A 25,977-nucleotide genomic window follows, 5' to 3' on the forward strand; every position below is an offset into this window, starting at 1 on the left:
ACTTACAAATTTTATCTTATGTTTTAGTTCTGGATTGATAGTCCCTCCAGGTCCAATTTGTGCAATAACGGATTTGAATGTGTTCTCCAACTATGAAGAAAGGAAAAAAAGTTCAGGTTATAATCCAAAAAGATCAAAGATAAATATGAACAATATGTAAATGGAAATAACTACCACAGGAAATGTGATTCAATCAAATGAGTAAAATATTGTTCTTAAGAGGCACTGTAACATTTCATACCATATAAAACTAAACACTCTGAATCTATAAAACTAAACACTGTGAATTTTTAACATTCTCATTAGCAATTAGATTCTAGAGTATTCAATTTTTCAATCTCCTACTCATACCCAGAAAGGATTCTTGTTACTAATTTTCATTTATAAAAATTCAGTATTTACTAAATATATGCTTAGTGAACGTCAAATGCAAGGAAGAAACTGGATGGTGGAAGGTCCCTGGGAGGCAGGAAAGAATGTGACCCGGAGCAGAAAGGAAAAGTTCTTCCGCTGTAGTAGAAACAAACGCAGAAAGAACCAGGAGATACAGGATACAGAATGAGGGGTCAGAAGGTGGAGTTACACTACCTGATGACTTCAGTATTCTCTGTGAGTTGGGAGCAAGGCCCGTTCCTAAGAGTTAGAGGGAAGGGGGAGAAAGTTCAGGCAGCTGAGATAGTAGAAAAATAAAGGCGAGATTCTAAAGGAAACAGGAGAGGCCTAAGTTAAGACAACAGGGGTCTCAGGACTGTAGCTGAGAGAAGCCAGTGGCACAGAGAGGCCCCAGTGGGGTAGAAGATGAAGTACAGGAAGACTGAGGAACGCAAGCTGGAGGCACGGGCAGGCGCCCACAGCCCGGGCCAGGGAGCAGCCACCACAGCGAGGTCTAAAGTGGAGTGAAAGGTCAGGGACTCATGTTTAAAGACAATGAGTGGAAAAAATATTTGTTGGAAAAGACACAAAGAAATTTGTTAGAAAAACTAACAAATTACCTAAAATCCTATCACATAGACACACTCATTATTAATACTTTTTCTTTCTAAACTTTGCATTTTTAAATCTTTCTTCTTACTGACACTTGGCCTGGCATTAGTTACACACTGTGTAACCTTTTAGGTCTCTATTTCCTCATCTGAAAAGTGAACTTCAGTATTTCATAAGGTTGACAGAAAGAGGGGATGGGGCGAGAGGATGAGATTCCTATGATTCTATCACTAGCTTTCACAAAAAGCCTTGGCCCCTTGGGCCTTTTTTATACACCTTCTGAATCAGCCATGAGACAAGCCCCTAAAGCTCTGCCAGTGAACAGTGAAAGTATCTAAAGGTACTGGATTCTTCACACCCCAACACACTCCCTTCATTTGAACATTCAATACAGCAACTTCTTGGGGCGCCTGGGTGGCTTAGTCGGCTAAGCGTCCAACTTTGGCTCAGGTCATGATCTCACAGTTTGTGGGTTCGAGCCCCGTATCGGGCTCTGTGCTGACAGCCAGCAAAGAGCCTGAAGCCTGCTTCGGATTCTGTGTCTCCCTCTCTCTCTGACCCTCCCCTGCTCACGCTGCCTCTCTCTCTCTCTCTCTCAGAAATAAATAAAACACTTAAAATTTTTTTTAAAATACAGCAACTTCTTGTATTATCACTGTGCTAGGTGTTTCAGGGGACAAAAAAAAAAGTCACCTCAGTGCTATTCTTCTCAAGCCACTTAAAATTAAGTAGGGACATGAGATAAATGGACAAACCACTATAAGCTACGGCTGAGTCTGAGCATCACTAGAGAGGTGCAGAGCTGCACAAGGACACATTATCACGTTAAGTTATAAACAGAGGGAAGGCTTCCTTTGTGAAGGGCCGGGGAGAACATCGCAGAGAAGGGCGGTAGAGAAGGCAATAAAGGTATAAGGAACTTCATGAACACAGATAAAAAGAAAAAAATAATAATTTGCCTGAAGGGAATAAGGAAGGAGTGGAAGAGAACAGCAAAAAAAAAAGAAAAAAAGAGGAGGAAGGACTACAGAGTACCTCAGGCGCCACACTAAGGGGTTTACCTGGTTATGTCAACAGACCCTTATGTTGGAGATTTTCAGCAGGGGAGAGACATCATCAGAAGCGCCACCTGGCAGCAGCAGAAAATGACACTGGGAGGAGGGACAACTAACTGGGAAGCCGCGAAAACTCTCAGGGCAGGAGTCTTCACCGGGGTGCTAAGCGAGTCAGAAAGACTAGACTAGAAAGAGAGGGCATGACAAAGGTGGAACGCGAACCCTGGAAACTAGGAAAGAACACCGTGTCGAGGAGGGAACCGTTGAGGGGTGAATAATAAGAGGCCAGGGAATAGCCTCAAAGACCCTAAGTTTTAGGAGGAAAAAGGTCTTGGGAATACAGAGGTAGGTTTTTGCTAGTTTTCAATCAATTCCAAAAGCCTAGAAACTGGGAGGTAAATGACAGGCTGAGGATTACAAATGTCATTTTTCCCTCTGAACCGTGGCTTGTGACAGGCAAATCACAAGCTAGGAACAGTTTCAACATTTTTAAATAGCTGGGGGAGAAAATAATATTTTGTGACACGTGAAAATTATATGAAGTTCAAATTCTAGTATTAAGTAAAGTTTTAATGGCACATGGCCACACTCACTCATTTACACATCATCCCCGTGACTGCTTTTCACACCACCAGGGCAGAGTCCAGTGTTTACAACAGAGACCATTTGGAATTCAAGCCTCAAATATTTACCATGTGGCCCTTGAGAGAAAACAGTCGCCAAGTCTGGGCTTACAATCTCAAAATGATGGGCTCTTAGCTAGGAACAGAATGCTTCTCAAGAAGGAAAAAAACAAAAAACAAAAAACAGGGACACCTGGGTGGCTCGGTTGGTTAAGTGTCCAACGTCAACTCTGATCATGATCTCAGAGTTCGTGAGTTCAAGTCCCGCACTGGGCTCTGTTCTGACAGGTCTGAGCCTGGAGCCTGCTTCGGATTCTGTATCTCCCTCTCTCTCTGGCCCTCATCCACTAATGCTCTGTCTCTGTCTCTCTCTCTCTCTCAAAAATAAACATTAAAAAAAACTTTTTAAAAAAGTAAAAAAGATGGGTTGGTTTGTTTGGGGTTTTTTGCCTCAAGCTAGATCACTAAATTAAGCTGACTTTTTTTTTTTTTTTTAATGTTTTATTTATTTCTAGGGGAGAGAGAGAGAGACAGCGTGAGCAGGGGAGGGTCACAGAGAGAGGGAGTCACAGAATCCGAAATAGGCTCCAGGCTCTGAGCTGGCAGTCAGCACAGAGCCCGACGCGGGGCTCGAACCCACGAACCGCGAGATCATGACCTAAGCGAAAGTCGGACGCTTAACCGACTAAGCCACCCAGGCGCCCCTAAATTAAGCTGACTTTAAACTGAATGGAGTAGAAGAGATCTTTTAAAGCCCAGTTAATCTCGGGGATATCTATAATTGGAGAGTAACAGGATAGAAATAAACATGGTGGGGGAGAGTAAGAAACAAAGGTAATCAGTGACTGACATGAGGAAAGTAATCAAGAAGGAACTCTGATTTCAATAATGCTCCAGTCTCAGATGCCTAAATACCAAACAAAAACAATGAATAATAAATCAAGTGAATAAAACATTATATTATCAGGGCATAAATAATAGATGGAAAGTGATGGGAAAAAAACACCATATTCAGAGAGGAGCCTCTAAGAGCAAAGAGGCAGAGAAGAGCTTTGAATCAAAAAGATGGGCTCCTCAGAAAAAAAGAATAAAGACATGAATAAGTAATTGATAAATATTATTAAGCAATAAAAGCATCACACTCACAAACAGAAATTAGTCAGATATAGTTACCTGCCTATCAGACTGGAAAATTAATTTTATAGTAATGCCCACTTACTCATTCAACACAAAAGCACTGAACACATCCTAGGCGCTGCCCACTGTACTAAAAAGCCCTGGATATACAGGGGTCAATAAACTAGATATGGTCACGGCCCTCCCGGAACTTAAAGGCTGGTGTGGGGAGACAGACATGAAACCATCATAAATACAAGAGCAATTATGAAAAATATCATGAAAAGACTCACAGAGTGTTATGAAGGGATCATACGCCAGAAGGCATTAGGAAAGCGTCGGGAGATCTAACAGACTGGGTTGGTGGCAAGGGAGAGATCATTTATACTGAGTATCATCAAAGGTACAAGGAAAGAAGCACATTCCTCACACCCCTTATTGCAGTGTTACCTGAAACCTGTATGAGGACAACCTAACTACATAAAAACACACGCTGCTTTTGATGCAGTTAACTGTTGCTCTAGAAATTTACCCTGTGGAGTAGCGGAGATATATGCAAATTTGAACAAGATTTTCATCACAAGGTTATTTTTATTTTTTAACTAGGCTCCACACCCAGTGTGGGGCTTAAACTCATGACCCTGAGATTAAGAGTCACACGCTCTACCAACTGAACCTACCAGGTGCCCCCACAAGGTTATTTTTAATAGCAAACACTAGAAAGAGCCTTAATGCCTAACAAAGGTTAAAAATTAAATAAATTATGGTGCATCCTATTCCCATTTAAAATTATGTTGGTAGGGCACCTGGGTGGCTTAGTTGGCTAAAGCTCTGCCTTTGGCTTAAGTCATGATCTCATGGTTCCTAAGTTTGAGCCCCAAGTTGGGTTCTGTGCTGACAGCTTGGAGCCCGGAGCCTGCTTTGAATTGTGTCTCCCTCTTTCTCTGTTCCTCCACTGCTATCTCTGTCTCCCTCTCTCTCCCTCAAAAATAAACATTAAAAATAATTTAATTATGCTGCATTACAATATCTAATAGTGTGGGAAGTTCATAATTCACAGTTATGACTTAAAAAAGCAGGTCACAAACCTGGACCAGAATGATTCTATTTAAAAAAAGAAAAAGTCACTTAGCATAATACTCAATAGCTCTATGCACATCATTGCAAATGGCAAAATTTCATTCTTTTTTCTGGTTGAGTCATATTCCATTGTATGTATATACCACATCTTCCTTATCCATTCCTCAGTCAATGGACATGGGCTGTTTCCATAATTTGGCTATTGTAGATAATGCTACTATAAATATCAGAGTGTATGTGTCCTTTTTGAAATAAGTCAGGGAAAGAAAAATACCATCTGATTTCACTCATGTGTGTCTTGAAGAAACAAAACAAACAAGCAAAAGGGGGAAAAAGAGGCAAATCAAGAAACAAACTCTAAACTACAGTGAACAAGATGATGATTATGGGGTTGGGGGGGGTTCAATAGGGAGGCACTTGTGATGAGCACCAGGCGTTGTATGTGTTTATATTATACACTTTGTTAACTAACTGGAATTTAAATTTAAAAAACAGAAAAAAATCAGCTTTTCTGGATAATAAAAGTACAGGTGATTTTTATTTTCTTCTGTGCCTTCTTGTATTTCAAATCTTCTACAGTCCATCTATATTACTTTTGTAATAAGAAAAATTTTAAAACAGACACCTGGGTGATATTTATAAACAGGAGGGTGGAAGCACTTTGGAAAGATGTATGAAGTTAAAAGAAGAAAGGAACAGAAGCGGGGCGCCTGGGTGGCTTAGTCGGTTAAGCTTCCGACTTTCGCTTAGGTCATGATCTCGCGGTTTGTGGGTTCGAGCCCCACGTTGGGCTCTGTGCTGACTGCCAGCTCAGAGCCTGGAGCCTGTTTCAGTCTGTGTCTCCCTCTCTCTCTGACCCTCCCCTGCTCACGCTGTCTCTCTATCTCTCTCCCCTAGCAATAAATAAAACATTAAAAAAAAAAAAAAGAAAGAAAGAAAGAAAGGAACAGAAGTGACACCATAGAGGAATATACTGCAGCACTTAGGCTATACAGTAAAACACAAATATATTTCTGATAAAGATCACAAAACTGGCACCAACACACAAACGGAAGCAAAGCTTTCAACTGCTTAAACATTTGTTTGCTGGGTACTTCATCTGACTAAATGCAAGGCAGTGTGGAATGTGACTTGCCATACTAAAAATGTCATCCAAACTCACAAGAAAACAGATAGGGAACAGCTACTTTGAGTTGGCTGGAGAACACAACTTCCAGAGAACTGCACCCGTGAACGCCTGGACGGCTCCTGCCGACAGGAACTGTTTAAAACATCCAGGGGCTTATTGAGGATCCTCATACAGGATGGCTGAGCCAGGTCATCAAGGGAGATGAAGTGTCCTTGCTTATATGCAATAGCAAGCACACCACCTAATTCACAAAGAAACTATCAAATAGTTTGGTTGCAAATTACAAGTTAGGTGCAAACTAACATCCAGCCCTGATTTTTAATTCATTTAAGACCAGATCTTTTTATAATTCCAGGTTTACCTACTTTAAACCTCATGCTGAATGTTACAGTGAAGTTTTCTAATGTGTAAGATGGGGGGGTGGAGTGGGGTAGGGCGGGATAGGGCAGGGCAGGGCAGGATGGGGTGCTCTGATGGCTAGAGAACCTAGAAATGTCAGATTCCTGTTCCTCGACCAGTTTTACAAGCAATGACCTATTCACAGAAACGGTAACACTATGGTTGGCTGAGATCTGGGACTACAAGAGGCTTCATTCACTAGGAAATACAGCCACTCCATTCTCACCCACTCACGTTTTTATTCTCCATCCAAACTTCCCCTCAGTCAATACAAAGGAAATTTAACAGAATGTGGTAAAAAGGTCATTCATATCTTGCAAAACAGGTTTTAAACTGTTCTAACCATTTCCTTTGTGAAATAAAGCATTATAATGGACAAAGGGTAGGATACTAGTGACCATGCCTGACTACTCCTCTTGAAGGTGAAAGATGAAAAAACACTAATTCTCATTTTACTAAGGAGAAATTGATTTCTCTTCTTTTTAACATGTTTTTCTTATTACAAAATAATAGGTGTTCACTGTGGAAAAACATGAAATACAGATGATCAAAAAGAAGTAAATTCATAATTTAAATTTGTTATAGATCTGTTCTTTTCCTATGCTCATAAATACATGTGGAGTTTTGAGCAGGAACACATACCAAACTGATCTAAAATTTTGAAGAAATGAGTATAGCCCGCTAGCAAATTAAAATACATAGTTCAGGATTTAGAGCCAACTCTTTGGAACAAAACTTTACCCAGAAGTGAAATGTCATTATTAGACTGCATCTATGAGGAATTTTTGGAGCTGCAAACAGAGAATGAAACTCAAAGGAAAAGAGATATAGAAGAAGTGTATATACATCTCTCTCACTCCTCTCCCTGGAACCATGCCCGCAGCAAAGACTCTGTTTGCATTTGTTATTCCCTGGTTCTGACGGCTAAAGGCAGAGTCTTCCCACCCAATTCTAGTCTCCAAAAAACATGCTATCATTCTTTAGTATTTTTTCTGGAATTTTTAATCAGTACAATAAATTTGGAAAATGGAAATAACTTCAAACATTGGAAAAAACAAAACAAACAATCAAATTTTAAAATGGGCAGAGGATCTGAATAGACATTTTTTCAAGGAAGACATACAGACCACAAACAAGTATATGAAAAGGTGCTCCACATCACTAATCATCATAAAAATGCAAAGCAAAACTACAATGAAGTATCACCTTATACCTGTTAGAATGGCTATTATCAAAAGGACAGGAAATAATAAGTGCTGGTGAGGATACAGAGAAAAAGGAACGCTGGGGCATGTTGGTGGGAATGTAAATTGAAAACTATACTACCACATGATCCAGCAACTCCACCTCTGGGCATTTATCCCAAGGAAATGAAAACACTAACTCAAAAAAATATCTGAATCCCTCCTTGCAGCATTATTTACAACAGCCGAGACACAGAAACAACCTAAGCATTCATCAGTGGATGGACAAAGATGGTATGATATACATACACATGTACACACACACACACACACACACACACACACACACACACACACTGGATTATTACTAAGCCATAAAAAAGCAAAGAAATCCTATCATTTGTGACAATATGAATGGACCTTGAGGGCATTACACTAAGGAAAATAAGCTAAAGAAAGACAACTGTATGATCGCACATATACACAGAATCTGAAAACCGAAAACCAAAAAAAAATAAAAAATAAAAACTTGAGCTCATAGATATAGAGAACAGATGGATGATAGCCAGAAGCAGGAGTCTTGGAGTGGGTAAAATAGGTGGAGAGGGTCTAAAGGTATAAAATTCCAGTTATAAAATAATTAAGTCCTATATAGCATGTAATGTACAACATGGTAACTATATTTAATGCTGTATGTATTAATAAATATAACAGACTATATCATATAACATACATTATACATAGTAATATATATTATATATAATAGTTACTACAGAAAATTGCTAAGAGTAAATCTTAAAACACCACAAAAAAATTTCTAATTATATATGCTGATGGATGTTTAGACTTACTGTGATCATTTCAGATTATACACATATCAAAGCATCATGTACATCTGAAGCTAATATATCAACCGCATCTTTGATTTTTTTAAAAATCAGTTAAAAAAATTTTTTTAATATAACTCAGAAACAGTGAGATGGAGAAGATGCACACAGCCAGGTAAATGGGGAGAGGCACAGAGCTCCATACCTTCTCCAGGTATGGCACTCTCCCCCAAAACTCTACTGTTCACTAGGCTAAAATCTCTCCAAATCCAGTATTTTGGGTTCTTATGGTGGTTTTACTATAACAGCACAACTGATGGAATCACTGACCTCTAGCGAATGAATCCATCTCTAGCCCCCTTCCTCTCTCAGGAGATTGAGGTAGGACTTTAAAGTTCAGACCCTCAAATCACACCCTTTACTCCAACTGGTAACCAGCCCCCATCCTTAGGTGCTTTCCAAAGCCACTTCATTAGCAACAAAATATACTTTACAGCTCTCATCACTTCAAAAATTCCAAGAATTTTAGAAGCTCTGTGCCAGAAATGAGAAAAGGAATATTTTTTTATATAATAAATCACGATAGCATATCCTATAATCCTCTCAGTGGATGAAGACTATTTCAACATACATTCATGGAAAAAATTCTCAGAATCTAGGAACAGAAGGGAATTTCCTCAAGCTGGTATGCAGCATTTATAAAAATGTTAGATTTAACACCATAGTTAATGATGAAAGACTGAATGTTTTCTCCCCTATAGTCAGGAACAAGACAAGAATTTCCATGCTCACCACTTCTATGCATCATTATACTAGAGAGCCCAGCCTATGTAAGGAAAAAAAAAATGGGGGAGGGGGCATACAGATTGAAAAGGAAGTTAAATGGTCTACTCCCAGATGGTATGATGGTCAATGCAGAAAATCCCAACTCTACAAAATAGCTACTAGAATGATGTGAACTACAGAATGTACCTTGATTCAAGGTCACAAGATGCAAAGTCAAAATACAAAAAAATTTGATTGATTTTCTATGTACTAATAACGATTAACTAGAAAATAAATTGAAAATACTCTTTATAATATCTAAAGTATGAAAAATGGAGAGGGTAAAGTTAAGCAAAATACATGCAGGCCTTGAGTACTTAAAACTATAAAAGAGTACTAAAAATTTAAAGACTTAAATGGAGAAATATATTATACTCATGGATCAGCAGATTCAATACAATTAAGATGTCAATTATCCCCAAACTTACCTCTAGATCCAGTGTAATTCTAATCAAAATCACAAGAGGCATATTTATTTTTGGTAGAAACTGACGAGCTGATTTATATCAAATTAAATTCATATAAAAACGCAAAGAACCTAGATTAGCCAAAGCAACTTGAAAAAGTACAAAGCCACAGGACTTAACTACATAATTTCAAGATACTATAGGGCGCCTGGGTGGCTCAGTCACTGGGTGCATATCTGACTTCAGCTCAGGTCAGGATTTCGCAAATCACCAGTTTGAGCCCCGCATTGGGCTCTATGCTAACAACACAGAGCCTGGAACCTGCTTCCAATTGTCTCTCCCTCTCTCTCTCTCTCTCTCTCTCTCTCTCCGTGTCTCTCCTCCTCCCCCACTTGCTCTCTGTCTCTGTCTCTCAAAAATTAACATTAAAAAATTAAAAATAAAGATATTATAAAGCTATAATAATAAAGAGTATGGCATTGGTAAAAGGACATGTAGAGCAATGGACCAGAATGGACAGTCCTAAAAACAGACCTAAACATACAAGTGGTCAATAGATTTGACAGAGGTGCCAAAGTAATAAGGTAGTTCAGCAAGGAAAAGAGTGTTTTTCAAAAAATAGTGCTAGAGGAATTAGCTACCCATTGTAAAACATTCTGATCCATACTGGTACCTTATATAAGAAATAACTTGAAATCAATAATAGACCTAAGAATTAAAATCGTATAACTTCTGGAAGAAAACATACATTTCTGTGGCTTTGGATTCAACAAAGATTAAGTAGGCAAGAATCAAAAGAAAAATACAAATAAATTAGATTTCATCAAAATTAAAGGCTTCTGCTTCACAAAAGACAGAACTAAGGAAATGAGATAAGCATAGATCAGGAGAAAGCATTTGCAAAACATGTCTCTGGTAAAGGACTTGCACCCATTCACATATAAATAATTCTTCCAACTCAATATAAAAGTCAATTTTTAAGAACGAACAAAGGATGTGAAGAGAAACTTTAAGGAAAATTTACAAATGGAAATATGCATATGAAAAGATGCCCAATATTATTCATTAGAGAAATTTCAACATAATGAAATACTACTACCACTAATTTTTAAAAAAAATTTTTTAAATGTTTATTCATTTTTGAGAGACAGAGAGCACACAAGTTGGGGAGGGGTAGTGAGGGAGGGGGACACAGAATCTGAAGCAGGCTCCAGGCTCTGAGCGGTCAGCACAGAGCCTGACGTGGGGCTCATATCCATGAATCATGAAATGATGACCTGAGCCAAAGTCAGACACTTAACTGACTGAGCCACCCAGGTGCCCCATGCCTAGAAATTTTTAAAATGGCCAATACCAAACGTTAGCAAAGATGCAGCTAGAACTCTCACACGTAGTTTACAGGACTGTGAAATCATATAGCCGCTCTAGAAAACAAGTTTGACAAGACCTTATAAATTAAACATGTACTTACTGAATGACCCAACAATCCTACTCCTAGGTATTTACTCAAGAGAAGTTAAGCCCATGATCAAAGTGTATGCAAATGTTCATAGTGGCTTTATTTATAAAAAATACCCCAAGCAGGAAACAACCCAAATGTCACCTAATGGGAATGGATAACAAATTTAGATATATCAGTACAGTGGAATGATACGTAACAAGAAAAAGTAACAAACTACTGATACTTACTGATGAATCTCAAAAGTACCAGGGTAAGTTAAAGAAGCTAGACACAAAGGCTAGATGTTATTTAATTCCATTTATATGAAATCCTTGAAAACTCAAAATTACAGAAAGCAGTGGTATTTATGTTTGTGTAAAAGATCAACTACAAAGCAGCAAAATGGGAATTTTTGAGAATGATGGAAATGTTTGGTCTCTTGATTTTGAGAGTTACGCAATGAGATATACTTGTCAAAACTCAAACTGTACACTTTAAATTTTTTTAATTTTTTATTTATTTCTAGGAAAGAGACAGCGTGAACAGGGGAGGGTCAGAGAGAGAGGGAGTCACAGACTGAAACAGGCTCCAGGCTCTGAGCTGGCAGTCAGCACAGAGCCCGACGCGGGGCTCGAACCCACGAACCGCAAGATCATGACCTGAGTGAAAGTCGGACGCTTAACCGACTAAGCCACCCAGGCGCCCCTCAAACTGTACACTTTAAATGGGCACACTGTATGTAAGTTATGCTACTAAAGCTAATATTTTTTTAAGTTATAGAGGTAAGGCACTTTTATATCTTTATATAAGGCACTTTATATCTTGCATTTAATTTCCATGTGCTTCTTCTAAGCTCTACTAAAGTTGTCATCTTGCTAATGTAACCAGGCTCTTTGTTGCTTATATTCTAGTAGGTTTTGTTCAAAACTCCTCTGCATACACAGTCAGAAAAGTACCGGAATGTAGTGCTCAGGGCCAGCCATTTGGGTGAAGATATTCATGACGAAGTTGGAAATAGGCTCCTAGGACTTTGGGGAGAAGCTGGAACTACAGACAGCTACAGAAAGTATAGGTAACCCTCGGTTTTCAAAAGTTCATGCTATGCCCTTTCGCTTTTATGAAAGACCTAGGATTAGTTCTCATTTTTGCTAACTCAAAGAAATCTAAAGAGGATTTTCACTTTTACCAATAAGGGCCAAAAGCAAAACTAGCATCCAGCAATCGTTTTGCAGTGAGTGGTCATGGGGCAGTGTGCACTCTGGAGCAGCCAGAACGGCCTCACCAGCCCCTTCCCCAGAACTACACTCGGCGTCAAACCACCACAGTTCTGAATTGTGCTTTACCCCCATTTATTTTGTGCATTCATTAGCAAGATGTGTCCTAAGGTAGAAAATCCATTAGCTACAGGTGTCATAAGATACCAGAAAAGCCTAAGAGAAGTTATTTTTGGGGTCTAAGAATGCTCAAAATTTTTTCTATATAAATTAACGGTGATCGCTTCTTTGCTTTACACAGTTTCAACTAGCAAAAGTTTTCATAGAACATCCTTTTGAATAGTGGGGGAAGCCTGTAACAGAAACCATGGGAGTTGATAAGTTGTACTCTTTCTCACTGCTACCTCTGACTAGCCAATAATGAATACAACCATAGAGAATGCTCAGGTTAAATCTGAAATTAAGCTTTTTCATCTAAGTATTAACCACTGAATTTAAAACACATTTTTGGTTTATTTATACCTGCAAACTCCTATATCTTACCTGGTTTAATTTTTCAGTGTGATTCAGCCTTGAAGTCTCTACCACATTTGACTTAAAAGTCTTCTCCGCGTTCAGTATTTGCTTCGGTGGCTCCAAGTTTGAAGAGGGTTGCGAAAAGCGAGCCTTTGCAACTGGTGAGACTGTAGGGTAGGACCCGTGTTGTTTCATTCTAAAAGTCTGGGTAAACATTCTGTCTCCTTTTGTAAATAAAAGAAGAGAAAAGTCGTCACTAACAATTTCTACTTCATTTTCTGGTGATTCTATATAGAGGCTACTGTGACCTGCCTGCTCTCAACTTAGAAATAACAATTACGGAAAGTAAGCTTACATTTTCATATTGCCAAATAAAATTTACATACAATGGAAGAGATTAGTCCTCTATAAAAGAAAACCAAGAGATCATATGTGTGTTACTGAAACGGTTGGGGCTATCTAAAAACTCCATTTAAGATCATCTGAATATAATTACAGAGGAAGGTTTCAATAGATAAAAACCTAAAAACCTGCTTTAGGAGGCCAAAAAGTCTCCAACTGAGGAATCTGCTTAAAATTTTGCTTCTCAAACTGGGTAATCACCTAGTAGTATGGGAGCAGGAAAGGGGGATAAAAAGCTATAAAATAAAGGATATTATTTTAGAGTACAGGTTTTTTTCTTCAAGATCTATAGAGAGGAAAATACCACTGGCGAGATATATGCTCATGTACAACACGAATGATCACTAGACCTCACTGCAGCCTTTCTTTACCATAAGATCAGGCTCCCTCCACCCAAAAAAAAATTGTTTCCAAGATATCCTGATGATAGAAAGAAGGGTCCACCGATGAGAAACATGAACAATCCAATTACTGAGAAGGGATATCACTGCCCCCATTCACAGCTTGAAGTTGGCAAGCTGCTTCATACACATCAACCTCTTGTACCTTTAATAACATGGGCTTGTCTCCCCAAGAATACTGATATTGCTTATGGTTGAGAGTTATATTCAAAACACTCACTGGCCCCTGCAGTCTTCTCTGACCAGAGCAAGTAAACCCCCTTGGATACCTTCATCAAATTACATTTCCTACCATAGTTTAAGTACTGGCTTCTAAACTGGAGACATTCTTATGGTTTAACCTATATAATCTAAATACAGACTTTAGAGGAAAAGAAAAATTACTGAAATAGGCATAGAGATTCCCAAAATAGGCTCAGTGTATAGATTCCGTATTGTCAAGGGTCTAGTGAGACACTATACAAACAATCACATTGGTCTTCTGAAACTTTAAGAGGGACAGTGATTTAGGGATGAAAGGTATAGCATGCAGCTCATGGCATTGTAATAGCTTGTAGGAACAGATGGTAGCTACGCTGTGGAGCACAGCATAACGTACAAAGTGTCTACATCACTGTGCTGCACACCTGAAACTAATATAACATTGTGTTTCAACTAGTCAACTATACTGCTATATATGTATATAGTAGTGTGTGTGTGTGTGTGTGTGTACATGTATATGTATATGTATAAACATAAAAACAAAAGGGGCAATGACTTGGTAAGAAAAGCACTGGCTGAACAGTATTAAGAGCTGTTTCTAACCCTGGCTGTAGCACCTTTCTAGCCATGTGACTTTGCAAAAGGCATTTAAGTTTCCCGAGCTTTGTCTTCCTTATCCCTAAGATAGGGCCATTTACTCTTCTATGGTGTGGCCAGGAGAATCTAAGGTAAAATGCTATAAAAATGGTTATCGTTACACTATAAAAATTATTGCAGTCCCTACTAGGATACCAAACATCAGTGCCAGCAAAACTCGGATGGCAACTGCTACTAACTAGTATGATTTTTAAACTTTTCATTTTCCCTATCTTCCTTACAGGAACATACATGACTAATGTTCACTCACACTGTTCCAGAAAAAGCAGGTCTTGTATTTTTATAATAATAGCTACCACTTATAATAACCTTACTAAATGCCAGGCACTTTTCAGACCTCATCTCACTTTAACCTCAGCACAACTCCAAAAAGCAAGTATAATTATTCCTATTCTAGAGATGAGGAAACTAGGCTCAGATGTTTTAAGTAACTGGAGTGAGATCACTCAACCAGCAAGTGGTAGATCCAAGATGCAACTTTGACAAACCCTGGGAGCTTAGACATTATGTTCCTCTCTATCTGCCATGACTCCTCCAAAATCTGCTATCCCACAATTACTAGTTACTAGGTACTCATGCTAACATGCTTACCTGCTGGCCATGCTTTCTGCTTTTCCTCTGATATGCTCTTCCTTAGCGTCAACAAAGACCCTGCTCTGGTCTGCTCTACCGAAATGACATCTGAAGCAGCATTAAGTACTTCAAACAGAGAGAGGAATCCATACTGCACATACTGGAATGAACGTCCAAATCGCCTGGCAAATGCCTTTTCAAAATCAGAAAGGAGAACAGGGGATAACGCCAAGAGGTCTTTCAACTCACTCTTCACAACAGCTGGAAGAATGGGGGGCACCCTTCCCCGGTAGGGTACTCGCCGACGGGGGCTCGGCCCAGAGCAAACACTGGTCCTTCCCTTCGGCATGGAATTTCGAACCTTATGGTTGCTCCTCTGTTTTGCAACTAAACTTGCTATTCCTTTGGTGGATTCATCTGGAATGGCTAAGGAGGTGTGAAAAAAGAAATCACAGTTAGATGGAAGCGTACTCCTTTCTTTACCCTTGTATCTGTGCTTATACGATTTTAATTCTCCAAGGAGCATTGTATCTGGGTAGCATGATAAACATGAACCCTTGGTTCCTCCATTTCTTTTACTTTTTTTTTTTCACTTTAGACAACCACTTGTTAGCTCCTCTATCACAAGATGAAGACAGAAAGAACAAGCTCAATATTTATCATTACTGCTGACTCCTGAAATATCGGAAACTCTCAAGATGAACAAACTTCCCTGCAATGTTTCTGTGTGTGTGTGCTTCATGAAATTTAAAACATGATTTCATAGTGAAGAAGTCCCATTGTTACACTTCTCCCAATTTAAGGTGCAATAATCTGAAATCACATGCAAAATGCAGTTCCTGTGAATGCACGTTTTTCTGGAGAAATACTTCTTGATTTTGCTAAAGCTTTAACTCTGCCCATAACTTCAAAGGTATGGGGCGCCTGGGTGGCTCAGTCGGTTAAGTGTTAGACTTCAGCTCAGATCATGATCTCACAGTCCGTGGGTTGGAGCCCCACATTGGGCTCTGTGTTCGAGCCTGTTTCGGATTCTGTGTCTTCCTCTCTCTCTGGCCCTCCCCTGCTCATGCTGGCTGTCTCTGTCTCTCAGAAATAAATAAAACTTTATAAAAAAACAAAACAACAAAAAAAAACACCAAAGGTAACCACTTTCCTCCTCAAAAAATTAAAATCCCCTGCCTGGGGACACCTGGGTCCAGCTTTGTGCTGAGAGCTCAGATCATGAAGCCTGCTTCAGATTCTGTGTCTTCCTTTCTCTGTCCCTCCCCTGCTCATACTGTCTCTCTCTCCTTCAAAAATAATCAACCATTTAAAAAAAAAAATTTTTTTTAATTCCCCTGCCTGGGATGCAGGATAATTGCTATAACAATTCTTTTAAGTTTTTAATCCCAGTTAACATACAGTGTTATATTAGTTTCAGGTGTACAACACAGTGATTCAACAATTCCATACATCACCTATTTACTAGCACAATTCTTTACTAATTAAGTATTACTTAGTTTATAGGCCTTCAAATCCCAAGCTTACCTTTCAGTATTACAGTACCATCCCCACAGGGGCAGACAGTGACAACATCAGGCATGTCCAACACCAGCTCCATAGTGGACCGATACCCAAGGAGTCGGAGCGGCAAATGGCTGCCGACCATCAAAAGGTACTCCTTTTCCAACTGCTGTGGGGTCAAACCATCTTTGGTGGAAATGAGAAGTGACCTGATTTCTTTCCTCAGGCATTCCTGCACACGCTCTTGTTCAGACATTGCAGCCTACCGGATTTAAGATAGAAACATGGCTCCTTAGGAAGGCAGGCAAACCCAAGATGGAGGAAGGGGAGAGTTTAAAAGGATCAATAGTGGAATATAAACAATCGACGTGAGAGTTCTAAACGTGATAAAGCGGAAGCAAAATCGTGACGGTCCTCTGAAAGTTGGCGTTTCACACAACTCAAATTCTAACTCTCAACCTGCGTCGATCCACCCGCACGCGTCTGGAGAAACCGCTGCCCCTGGCTAATGTGTGCTTAGTCCACGTTCCTGGCCCGACTTCGCTGAAGCCCTACTCAGGGATCGTCTGGGGTCTCTACACCGCACACCGCGCATCAGACGGAATCATCGAAGCTGGGAAAAGGCCCGGGAAGGAGGCAAACGCCATATCGCCTTCCCCGGCGCTAGGGGAAGGTAAAGACGCTCGTACCAGCATACCTGGCGCGGCCCAGACCCACCGCGAGGCTGCCCGCTTCCTCTCACCCAAGTCAACGACCCCGTCTGTGCCCGGGAGACGGGTCCCCTGCCCGCCCCAACGTCCCTCCCCGCCCCCGGGCGGAACGGGAAGCTGCCCTTCCCTCAACCTCGGGGACTGTTCACGCCGCGGGGTGCAAAGACCGGCGACGCGGGAAGGCAGGGGGAGCGCCGCCCCTCACCCGTGTCGCCCGCGGTGAGGGCGCTGCCGTTGCGGGGCCCGGAGAGTCAGAGGCGCTCTCTCGCCCAGCCGCCTCGGGGGAGCAGGGCCTNCGGGGGGATCGCCGGCGCCTACCTCGTCCAGCGTGGCTGAGAGAGACTCGAGGTGCGGCCGCGGCTCGAGAACGACTCCCACCACATCCCGGGCCTGGCAGGGGCCAGGGCAGCGGGCCGTCCCGCCCTAGGGACAGGCAGATGGGAAGAGGAGGTGGAGGGGCCCTCGAGGTTCTTGCCTTGGGTGTGCCTCAGAATCACACCCAAGTGGAGCTTGTTTAAGGAGAAAAAGGATACGCAGGTCTGATCGACGGGGGGAAACTACAGGCAATTCTGAAGCTCGGTGTTGAATCCCTGCGGAGCTAGATGCAACTTAGGCTCCAAGAAGAGAGGAATGGGTGGGGCGCGGAGAGCTTCCTGAATGAGTGTGAAGAACTTTCTAGGTGCCACTGGAGACAAACGAGCTGGGAAAGTAAGAAAAGGGAATGTATTTGGGTAAATAACCTGGGGATGTGTTTACTGGATAGCCTGATTTCTAAGGTCCGTAATAACTAGAAAACAGTGCAGAATAGAGAGGCATAAAGACCTTTAACTTTAACAAGTACACTCTAAACAAGGAAAAGGCAAACCAAAACATAACAGGAATTTGAATTAAGAAGGAAAGCTGTGCCCCCACATCTACTTCATTTTCCATCTAAAATCCCATGACCTGTTAAATCCAAAAAAAGTTCTGGGAACAAAATATTCCGTCAATAAGCCAGGTATATTGAGGAATCACTGAACAGAAAATAGAAAAGATTTACGGGCTGGTGTATAGCCAAACGGACAAGGATAAATAGCAAATTAACAAAAAGGAAAATGATATGTGAAAAGTGGATGTAGACATTCCAACATCTGAATGACAAGTGTTACAGAAGCAACAGAAAGAATGGTGGTGAGGTTTGGGAGTTAAAAAAGGACAATATCCCAGATGTGAAGAAAAACACGTTTTCAGATTAAAACGGCCCAGTGACTCCCTAGAATAACTAGAAAAAAGACCCCATCCTAGACAAGCCCAGGAGAAAGGGAATCAAGAGGGTTTTTTTCAAGTTTGTTTATTTTGGGAGAGAATGTTTGGGAGGGGCTGAGAGAGAGAAAGAGAGAGAGAGAATCCCAAGCAGGCTCTGCACCATTAATACAGAGCCCCATTTGGGGCTTGAACTCACAAACCATGGGATCATTACCCAAGTCAAAACCAACAGTTAGATGCTTAACCGACTGAGCCACCCAGGCACCCAAGAGATTTCATATAGAGAAAGAGGTTATAAAGCAATGGACATTAGATGCCTATTGGATTTCTCAGTGGAGCAGTATCTTCAAAGGCGAAACAAATCGTTTACCCAGCTAAACTAGCATTAAGTGCAGGAAAAGTAATTTTCAGACATGTAAGATTCAGAAAGCTTACTTCCCTAAGTAACTTGAGAATGACTCCTGCAAAAGGAAGCATGAATTGAAAAAACATCATCTCAGATTCTCATCCCCAATGATCTAACAGCCACCACACATTGAGCACTTACAAGGTGCTCTTTCACCTAATTTCTTCCCAGTTACTCTGAAGTACAATTATGATCCCCACGTTAAAGTGAAGAAACAGATATACAGACATGAACAAAGATACAACAAAGAGTGATACAAGAAAAACATAAAACTTATGACTGGATCTAGAAAGGTAAGAAAAAAGAGATTTTCAGAAAGCTATTCTGGAGCTAAATCCCAGATCAGTAACTGCAAACCAAGTGTCAGGGGCTGCTTGAATTACTTCAGTAAGGAGACCCATTGAAGAGTAGCTACAATTGGAGTCCTCACGTGCTTGGGTTTACGGTAACGCAAGGTCATTCTCCAAGACCCAGATGTCTTTTGTGGCGACTCACCTGGGAAGTGAATGGGAATGAGGTGGGAGCAATCACACCCCGTGAGTTCATGCCTTGGGATCCTACCATTAATTAACGACAACCAGAGAGTTCTGTGAGTTAGACCAATGTGTGTTTCCGCCCTGCTGCCTATTACGATGATCAGTTAATTCTGGTAATTAACTGTCTCTGGCTGGCCTCCTCCCATCCCTGCTGGCATCTGGGAGTGTATTTCAGTTGCAGCTGCTCCTACCAGCAGCTCTGCCTTAGAAAACAGCCAGGAAAGAGTTTTTGTGTTTTGCTGAAGCTCCTGAAGCTTTAATATATGCCTCATGACAAGAATGAGAGGGTCTTTAGATAAACAGAAGAGGGAGTGGGTGAGTTCAAGCTCATAATAGAACTAATACAACGTTCCTGCCTCCCAGCGCCAGCTTGTTTTTAACGTTATGCCTAATTTGGGACCATTTGATGGTATTGTTCAGTTTTACTTCCCACAACAATTACTCCAACCTTAGCCATCCCTCCTACACTTTTTACCCACTCCTGCCTCACGACTGGAAATTGACTTTGCTTGGACTCCCAGAGAAAATGGAGGCTCTCATGCATGAACCTCCGCAGCTTCCAATCCAGAAACCACTCAACCAGCCCCACTCCCAGCTTCCCTCCGGGTCTCAGCAGGTGTGGAGCCATGTGTTATATCCATCCATCCTACTCTTGAGCCTTTCCCCCCAACTCTTCTAGGACCATGACCTTTGGCTATTATTACTGTCCCGTATATTCAACATCTCTTTACAACTCCTTTCCTAGAACATAAAATTACGCTCTAATCCTTTTAATCTTACACAACACAGACACACACGGGGAGTGGGAGATGTAAAAATACACTTTTGAACTATGCACCTTGGTAGTCATTCCAGTGTAGCCAAGTCCATGCTCATTTTTTCCTCACTTTTTCATCCACCATTCGCTACTCAATCTAAAGCAAGGAGCCTGCTACTCTGGAGAGCTTTCTTAAACTGCTTTTACCAAAATCACCAAGGACAAATCTTGTAACTGACAAATCTTAAGGGCTTTTCAATTCTTCATCTTAGATGATCTCTGATGTTTACTTTTGGTGTCCCCTCCCTTTCTAAAAATCTCTCTCTGATGGGTTTCTATGCTGCTGCACCAGGCCTGGTTCCTAGCTTTCTGCTCTATTTCCTATTTCTGATACGAAATGCCCACGTACCCCAGGGTCTATCCTTGGCCCTTCTCAGTTTTACTCTTTTCCCTCCTCTTGAGTGACCTTTCTCTCTCATAGTTTCAGCTTTGGGGGCTGCCTTCCAAAAAGCAAGTTCATTTAAGCAACAAATACCTTTTTAGCTCCTATTACTTTCCAGGCAGTGTTCCAGAAGATGAGACTAAAACAGCAAAGTAAAGTGCCAGTTCTCCTGGACCTTAACGAGGATAAGCAAAAGGCAGATAAATATGTAATGTCAAGTAATGATCATTGCGTAAGGGAGTGAGAAGGGGCTGCTTTAAATGGGGTATTTAGAAAACTATGTTTGGTTTGGCCTCTATGACAGTGGGTCACAACGTGTGGTTCCGGAGCAACGGCGTCACCTGAAAACTGGTTAGCAAGGCCAGTTCTCGGGCTTCACCCCAGACCTGCTGAATCAGAAGCGGTGTTGGGGTGGAGGGTCCAGCAATGTGGCTTGATAAGCCCTCCAGGTGATTCGATGCACGCAAAGTGAGAACCACCACCCGAGAGCAGGTTCCCACCGCACGTCAGGTGTCCGTTCTAATCCTGATTTTCTCAGCCCGCTGGGGCAGCTTCAGGGTTGGGGGGAAGGCAGGTGCCGGGAGCCCTCCAGCCCAAAGTAGCCCAAAAACCCAGGCTTTTCAGGTGCAAGCAAGTGGGGTCGGCTGCAGTGTCCACAGGCCGCCACGTAGAAACGTAAGGACCGCTCAACACTCACCGGTGGGCTCAGGAAGCTAGGCGCTGAAGGATCTACTTCCGCCTCAGGCCACCCTTGCGGCTGCGCGGCGGATGAAGTTCCCAGCCCGAAAGCAGAGAGTCTGCGCAGCGCAACGCTAGGCCCTCGAGGGGGAGGGGGGAGGTTCGGGCAGCTTCCGCTCTAGCTGCGCTTTGAGCGCTCTTCGTCATGCACCTGGTCCTTAAGGGTTCATCTGATTCTGAAGTAGGCCTATAGAAAAAGGTTGATTTGATTCGAAATCCATTTGCATCATCACAAGAACTATCAAAGTTGCATTTGTTGATGAAAAGATACTCGACTCTCCAGCTGTTACCGAAATTTTTAAGTGGTTGTAAAAATAGTTTTAAAAACTTATTTTTTTTCAGTGTTCATTTATTTTGAGAGAGAATCCCAAGCAGGCTCCGCACTGTCGGTGCAGAACCCAACAGAGGGCTCAATTCCACTAACCGTGAGATCATGACCTGGGCCAAAATCAAGAGTCAGGGGCTTAACTGAGCCACTCAGACATCCCAGTTTTAAACTCTTTTAGGGGTGCCTGGGTGGTTCAGTTGGTTAAGCAGCCGACTTCGGCTCAGGTCACGATCTCATAGTTTGTGGGTTCAAGTCCCGCGTTGGGCTCTGTGCTGACAGCTCAGAGCCTGGAGCCTGCTTGGGATTCTGTCTCCCTCTCTCTCTGCCCCTCCCCTGCTCCTACGCTGTCTCTCTGTCTCTCTCAAAAATAAACATTAAAAAATAAAAATAAAAACTCTTTTAATCACTTCACAATGTATATCAAATCACATTGTAGACCTTAAATATAATTTTTGTCAATTATAACTCACTAAAGCTGGAAAATACATAAATAACTTTTAAAATTGTGTGAACACATTTCGCATCAATGATAGCAAAACTTTTTAAAGCTTATTAAAAAGATTTGATTAGAAATTTTATGTAACAATTTCAAACAGTTTATATTTGTGGGAACAAGCTCACGATTCTTTATTTTTCCTCATTTAAAGTGAAGTTTGATTTTTTAATAAGATCTGACATATAACATGGTTTTGGGTGTACAACATAATGATCTGATACTCGTATATATTGCAAATGAGCACCACAAGAGTTAACATCCATCCCCATGCACAGTTTAGAAAAATTTTTTTCTAGTAATGAGAACTTGTAAGATCTACTCTCTTATGAAATACAGTGCTATTAACTACAGTCACCAGGCTGTACTACATATCTCCATTATTTATTTATTTTATGACTGGAAGCTTGTAACTTTTTACTCCCTTCACAAGGTTCAAGATTGTATTTTAAAATTGAAAATATTTTGGGGCGCCTGGGTGGCTCACTCAGTTAAGTGTCCGACTTTGGCTCAGGTCATGATCTCACAGTTTGTGGGTTCAAGCCCTGCACTGGACTCTGTGCTGACAGCTCAGAGCCCGGAGCCTGCTTCAGGTTCTGTTCCTCTCTTTCTGTTCCTCCCCCGCTCACACTCTGTCTCTCTCTCTCTCTCTCAAAAGTAAATAAAGATTAAAAAAATTTTTTTAGTTGAAAATATTTTATCAGGGTACACCTGGGTGGCTAAATCATTTAAGCATCTGACTCTTGATTTTGGCTTAGGTCATGGTCTCACAGTTTGTGAGTTCAAGCCCCACGTTGGGCTCTGTGCTAGCAGTGCAGAGCCTGCTTGGAATTCTCTCTCCCTCTCTCTCTCTCTGCTTCTCCACCGCTCATGCTTTCACTCTTTGTGAAAAAATATTACTATACAAATCTTCTGATATTGAATCCCTAATACTTTTCATTTTCTTTTTACCATGATTATATATCAAAGATATAATTTTATCACCAAGCTCTTTATAGATACCCTCAAATCCTTTTGTTTGACCCAGTATGCTATTCAAATTCTCTATGTTTGCCATAAGGGGCAAAGATTGGAAGCACTGCTCTAGGATCTCAAGATCTATCTCTCTCCCTCTCCCTCTCTTTCTCTCTTTCTTCCTCCCCATCCATCCCCTCCATAACCCAACACTGAAACAGGTAACATACAAAATAGCATCCTCAGGGTCACACAAGTCACCAGAAATGGGAAATGAATCATCTGCAATGGGAATAAGTTCCGAATTGAAGTATAATGGAGCCAAAGCTGCTCATGATCACTTTTCCACGTGCTCTGTTCTCTTTCAGTGGTTCTCTGTCTTCGCTCCCACTTGGGAACCTGGACTACCTCCTGCTTTGGGATGGAAGATTACCTACAATGAAGGAAAAGCCTTGGGGTGCCTAAGTGGCTCAGTTGGTTAAGTGTCCGCCTCCTGGTTTCCACTCAGGTCGTGATCTCGGGGTTTGTGGGATCAGGCCTGTCATCAGGCTCTGCACTAACAGGACAGAGCCTGCTTGGGGTTCTCTCTCTCCTTATCTCTCTGCCCCTCCCCCCATTCCCTCTCTCAAAATAAATAAATAAACATTAAAAAAAAAAAAAAAGGAACAGCCTTACCCCCGGCTACCCTTCCATCACAACACTTTATTACACCTGTTTACACATCTCTTTCTCCCTGTTAGACTAGAAGTTCCTCAAGGGCATGCACCATGTTTTACCTTTACATCCTCAGAGGTGAGCAGTGCCAAACACACAGTAGGTGCTCACTAAATATCTGTGAAGTGGATAAGTGAGAGAAGAGCCAAGTCAGTCTTATCTCCCCACTGGGCCTGCCAAGCTGACAACTGCCTCTCCAGGCAAAGAAGGTGGGAACACAGATGTTCCAAGTCAGTACAGTTAGGGGAAGCGGGTCTGCCAGAGCTGCCTACCGTTGTGACCAACCGCCCAGCCTGTAAAGGTCGAAATATCCACCTTTCTCAAGTCTTCTATCTCCTCACTGCCTTCCTCACTGAGAAAGTCAAATTTAAGTCCCTATAGTCTCCTCCAGCTCTAGAACGATAAGATCTGCAATTTTATCTAGTGACAATGAAGTCCAGAGTTTCTATTAAATAATTCATATAAATCAATATTCATTCCATTTATCCAAATGGATATAAAATTTCAAAACATTAAACAGGAATAATTATGATAATTTAGGAAGCCTTGAACTCATCCATGACCTTTGATCTTGGAAACAAACTCAAAAGTCAACAACTGTAATTGGTCCTCCCTTCCTAGTAAACCCTCACAGATGCCAGTCTCATAACAAATCCAAACAAGGAGTAAAGTGTAAAGAGTACAAAAATGTGCACATATACTTTCAACAAAGGGCTGACCAGTACTTTCAATTAAAAAGGAATCTAGAAGGAAAACAGCAACATCCTTGTTGTACAGCCAGCCTGAGCTGCCTCAGCACTCCCCAACGCCCCGCCCCCACCTTTCAGAGACGCAGGCTGACCTTTCTACCAAGCAATGTGATGCTCTTTCTCAGCTATTGTCATTGCCATCCATAATCCCGACAGCCTTGTGTCAGAAGCAGGTGCTTTTAATACTGTTATATGTGGATATAGAAAATGAAGTACAGATTATGTAACTTCTCCATGGTCCCCACAGCAAAGGAGATTGAAAACAGGCACCCAACATGGGCTCCAATGCCCAGTAGGGCCTTTTCTCATCAATTTTTCTCCTGCAAGAAATCCTTCTATCTTGTTGGCAGACAGGGTGCAATTTTGAGATTATCATCTGGTCAGATAGCCAGTCAACTCCTGGAGTAAAAAAACTGAGGGTCAAGTTTATTTTAAGATCTATAGCTGGGACCCCAGATCCAATTAATTCATAACAGAATCAAAGGCTGAGAAGAAGAATAAATACTACAATCAGGTTCAGGCTTTTCTTAACAGGGAAATCTCTACAGGATGATAAACGATGTTTAATAGCAACTATTAATTTGAGTGTATATTAGGTAATCATGATACTCTTCCCTCTATGGACCGAATGAAGCTTCAGAATTTTTCTCAGTGTCCTGCGCTAGGCAGGAACTATTAATTGAGGCAGGCACTCAAAAGAAACATTTGCCTCCCTACATAACCCGTGCAAGAATCAGGGTTAGAGAGTAAAAACCAAATCTGTTTATTAATCTTTTAATTATTTTAATCCCAGTGACCCAACTTAGAGTATATGGGAGAAAGACTGGAGTGGTTTTTCCAGAATGATGTGAGGTCCTTCGTGTCTGCATTCTTTCATAAGGTTTTTGACAGGAAAATCTGTGTGAGCTCAATAAATATTGAAAAATAAAAATAAAATTATTTCTGCCATCATGATCTATGGTATTGGAGCAGAATCATCAATCTTGAGTTTGAAGTGTTGCCCATTCAGTGAGCAAGGAATGATTAATAGAGAATAAAAGAGAAATACATCTATCTATTCAATGTTTCAAGTTCCCCAGAAGTGAGTGGGGCAGTTCCCTCTGTTTGCTGCTGGATAGAGCATGGCCAAGGAACCTGAAAAAGTTGAGTCCTGCCTTCACCAAGGAAGCATGGGAAAAGAGCCTAGCAAAGGACAAAAGCATCCCTAAAAGACAAAAAAATCAGATCCCTTCCCTTCTAGGATTCTCCAAGAAGCATTACATCAACAGGCTTTAGCATTATAAACACAATAAGTGAAGAAAAATAAATATATTAGAGTGTGTGTGAGAGAGACAGACAGACACAGAGAGGCAGAAAGGGGCGGGGGGA

At 41.2% G+C, this 25,977-nt stretch overlaps 1 protein-coding gene and 1 long non-coding RNA gene across 4 annotated transcripts in view; one reads left to right on the forward strand and one right to left on the reverse strand.

The window, feature by feature from the left end:
- Nucleotides 1-16,793, reverse strand: part of TDRD5 (tudor domain containing 5) — an 85,237-nt gene extending 68,444 nt beyond the window's left edge. For all 3 annotated transcript variants that reach the window (XM_077763124.1, XM_077763123.1, XM_077763122.1), the window contains exons 1-4: nucleotides 16,562-16,793; nucleotides 15,053-15,460; nucleotides 12,828-13,024; nucleotides 7-90 (exon numbers count right to left, since the gene is read on the reverse strand). In XM_077763124.1, coding sequence (XP_077619250.1) covers nucleotides 7-90; nucleotides 12,828-13,024; nucleotides 15,053-15,460; nucleotides 16,562-16,793 — 921 coding nt within the window. The remainder of the gene's footprint in view (nucleotides 1-6; nucleotides 91-12,827; nucleotides 13,025-15,052; nucleotides 15,461-16,561) is intronic.
- Nucleotides 16,794-17,569: 776 nt separating this feature from the next.
- LOC144230813 (uncharacterized) lies at nucleotides 17,570-23,781 on the forward strand. Its single transcript, XR_013334889.1, has 3 exons — nucleotides 17,570-17,955; nucleotides 19,070-19,191; nucleotides 23,515-23,781. It is a non-coding gene; the product is annotated as an uncharacterized LOC144230813 (long non-coding RNA).
- The last annotated feature ends 2,196 nt before the right edge of the window (nucleotides 23,782-25,977 follow it).

This window comes from Crocuta crocuta, unplaced genomic scaffold (genome assembly GCF_008692635.1).
Source record: "Crocuta crocuta isolate KB4526 unplaced genomic scaffold, BGI_CrCroc_1.0 scaffold3, whole genome shotgun sequence".
In the NCBI taxonomy this organism is placed as follows: Eukaryota; Metazoa; Chordata; class Mammalia; order Carnivora; family Hyaenidae; genus Crocuta; species Crocuta crocuta.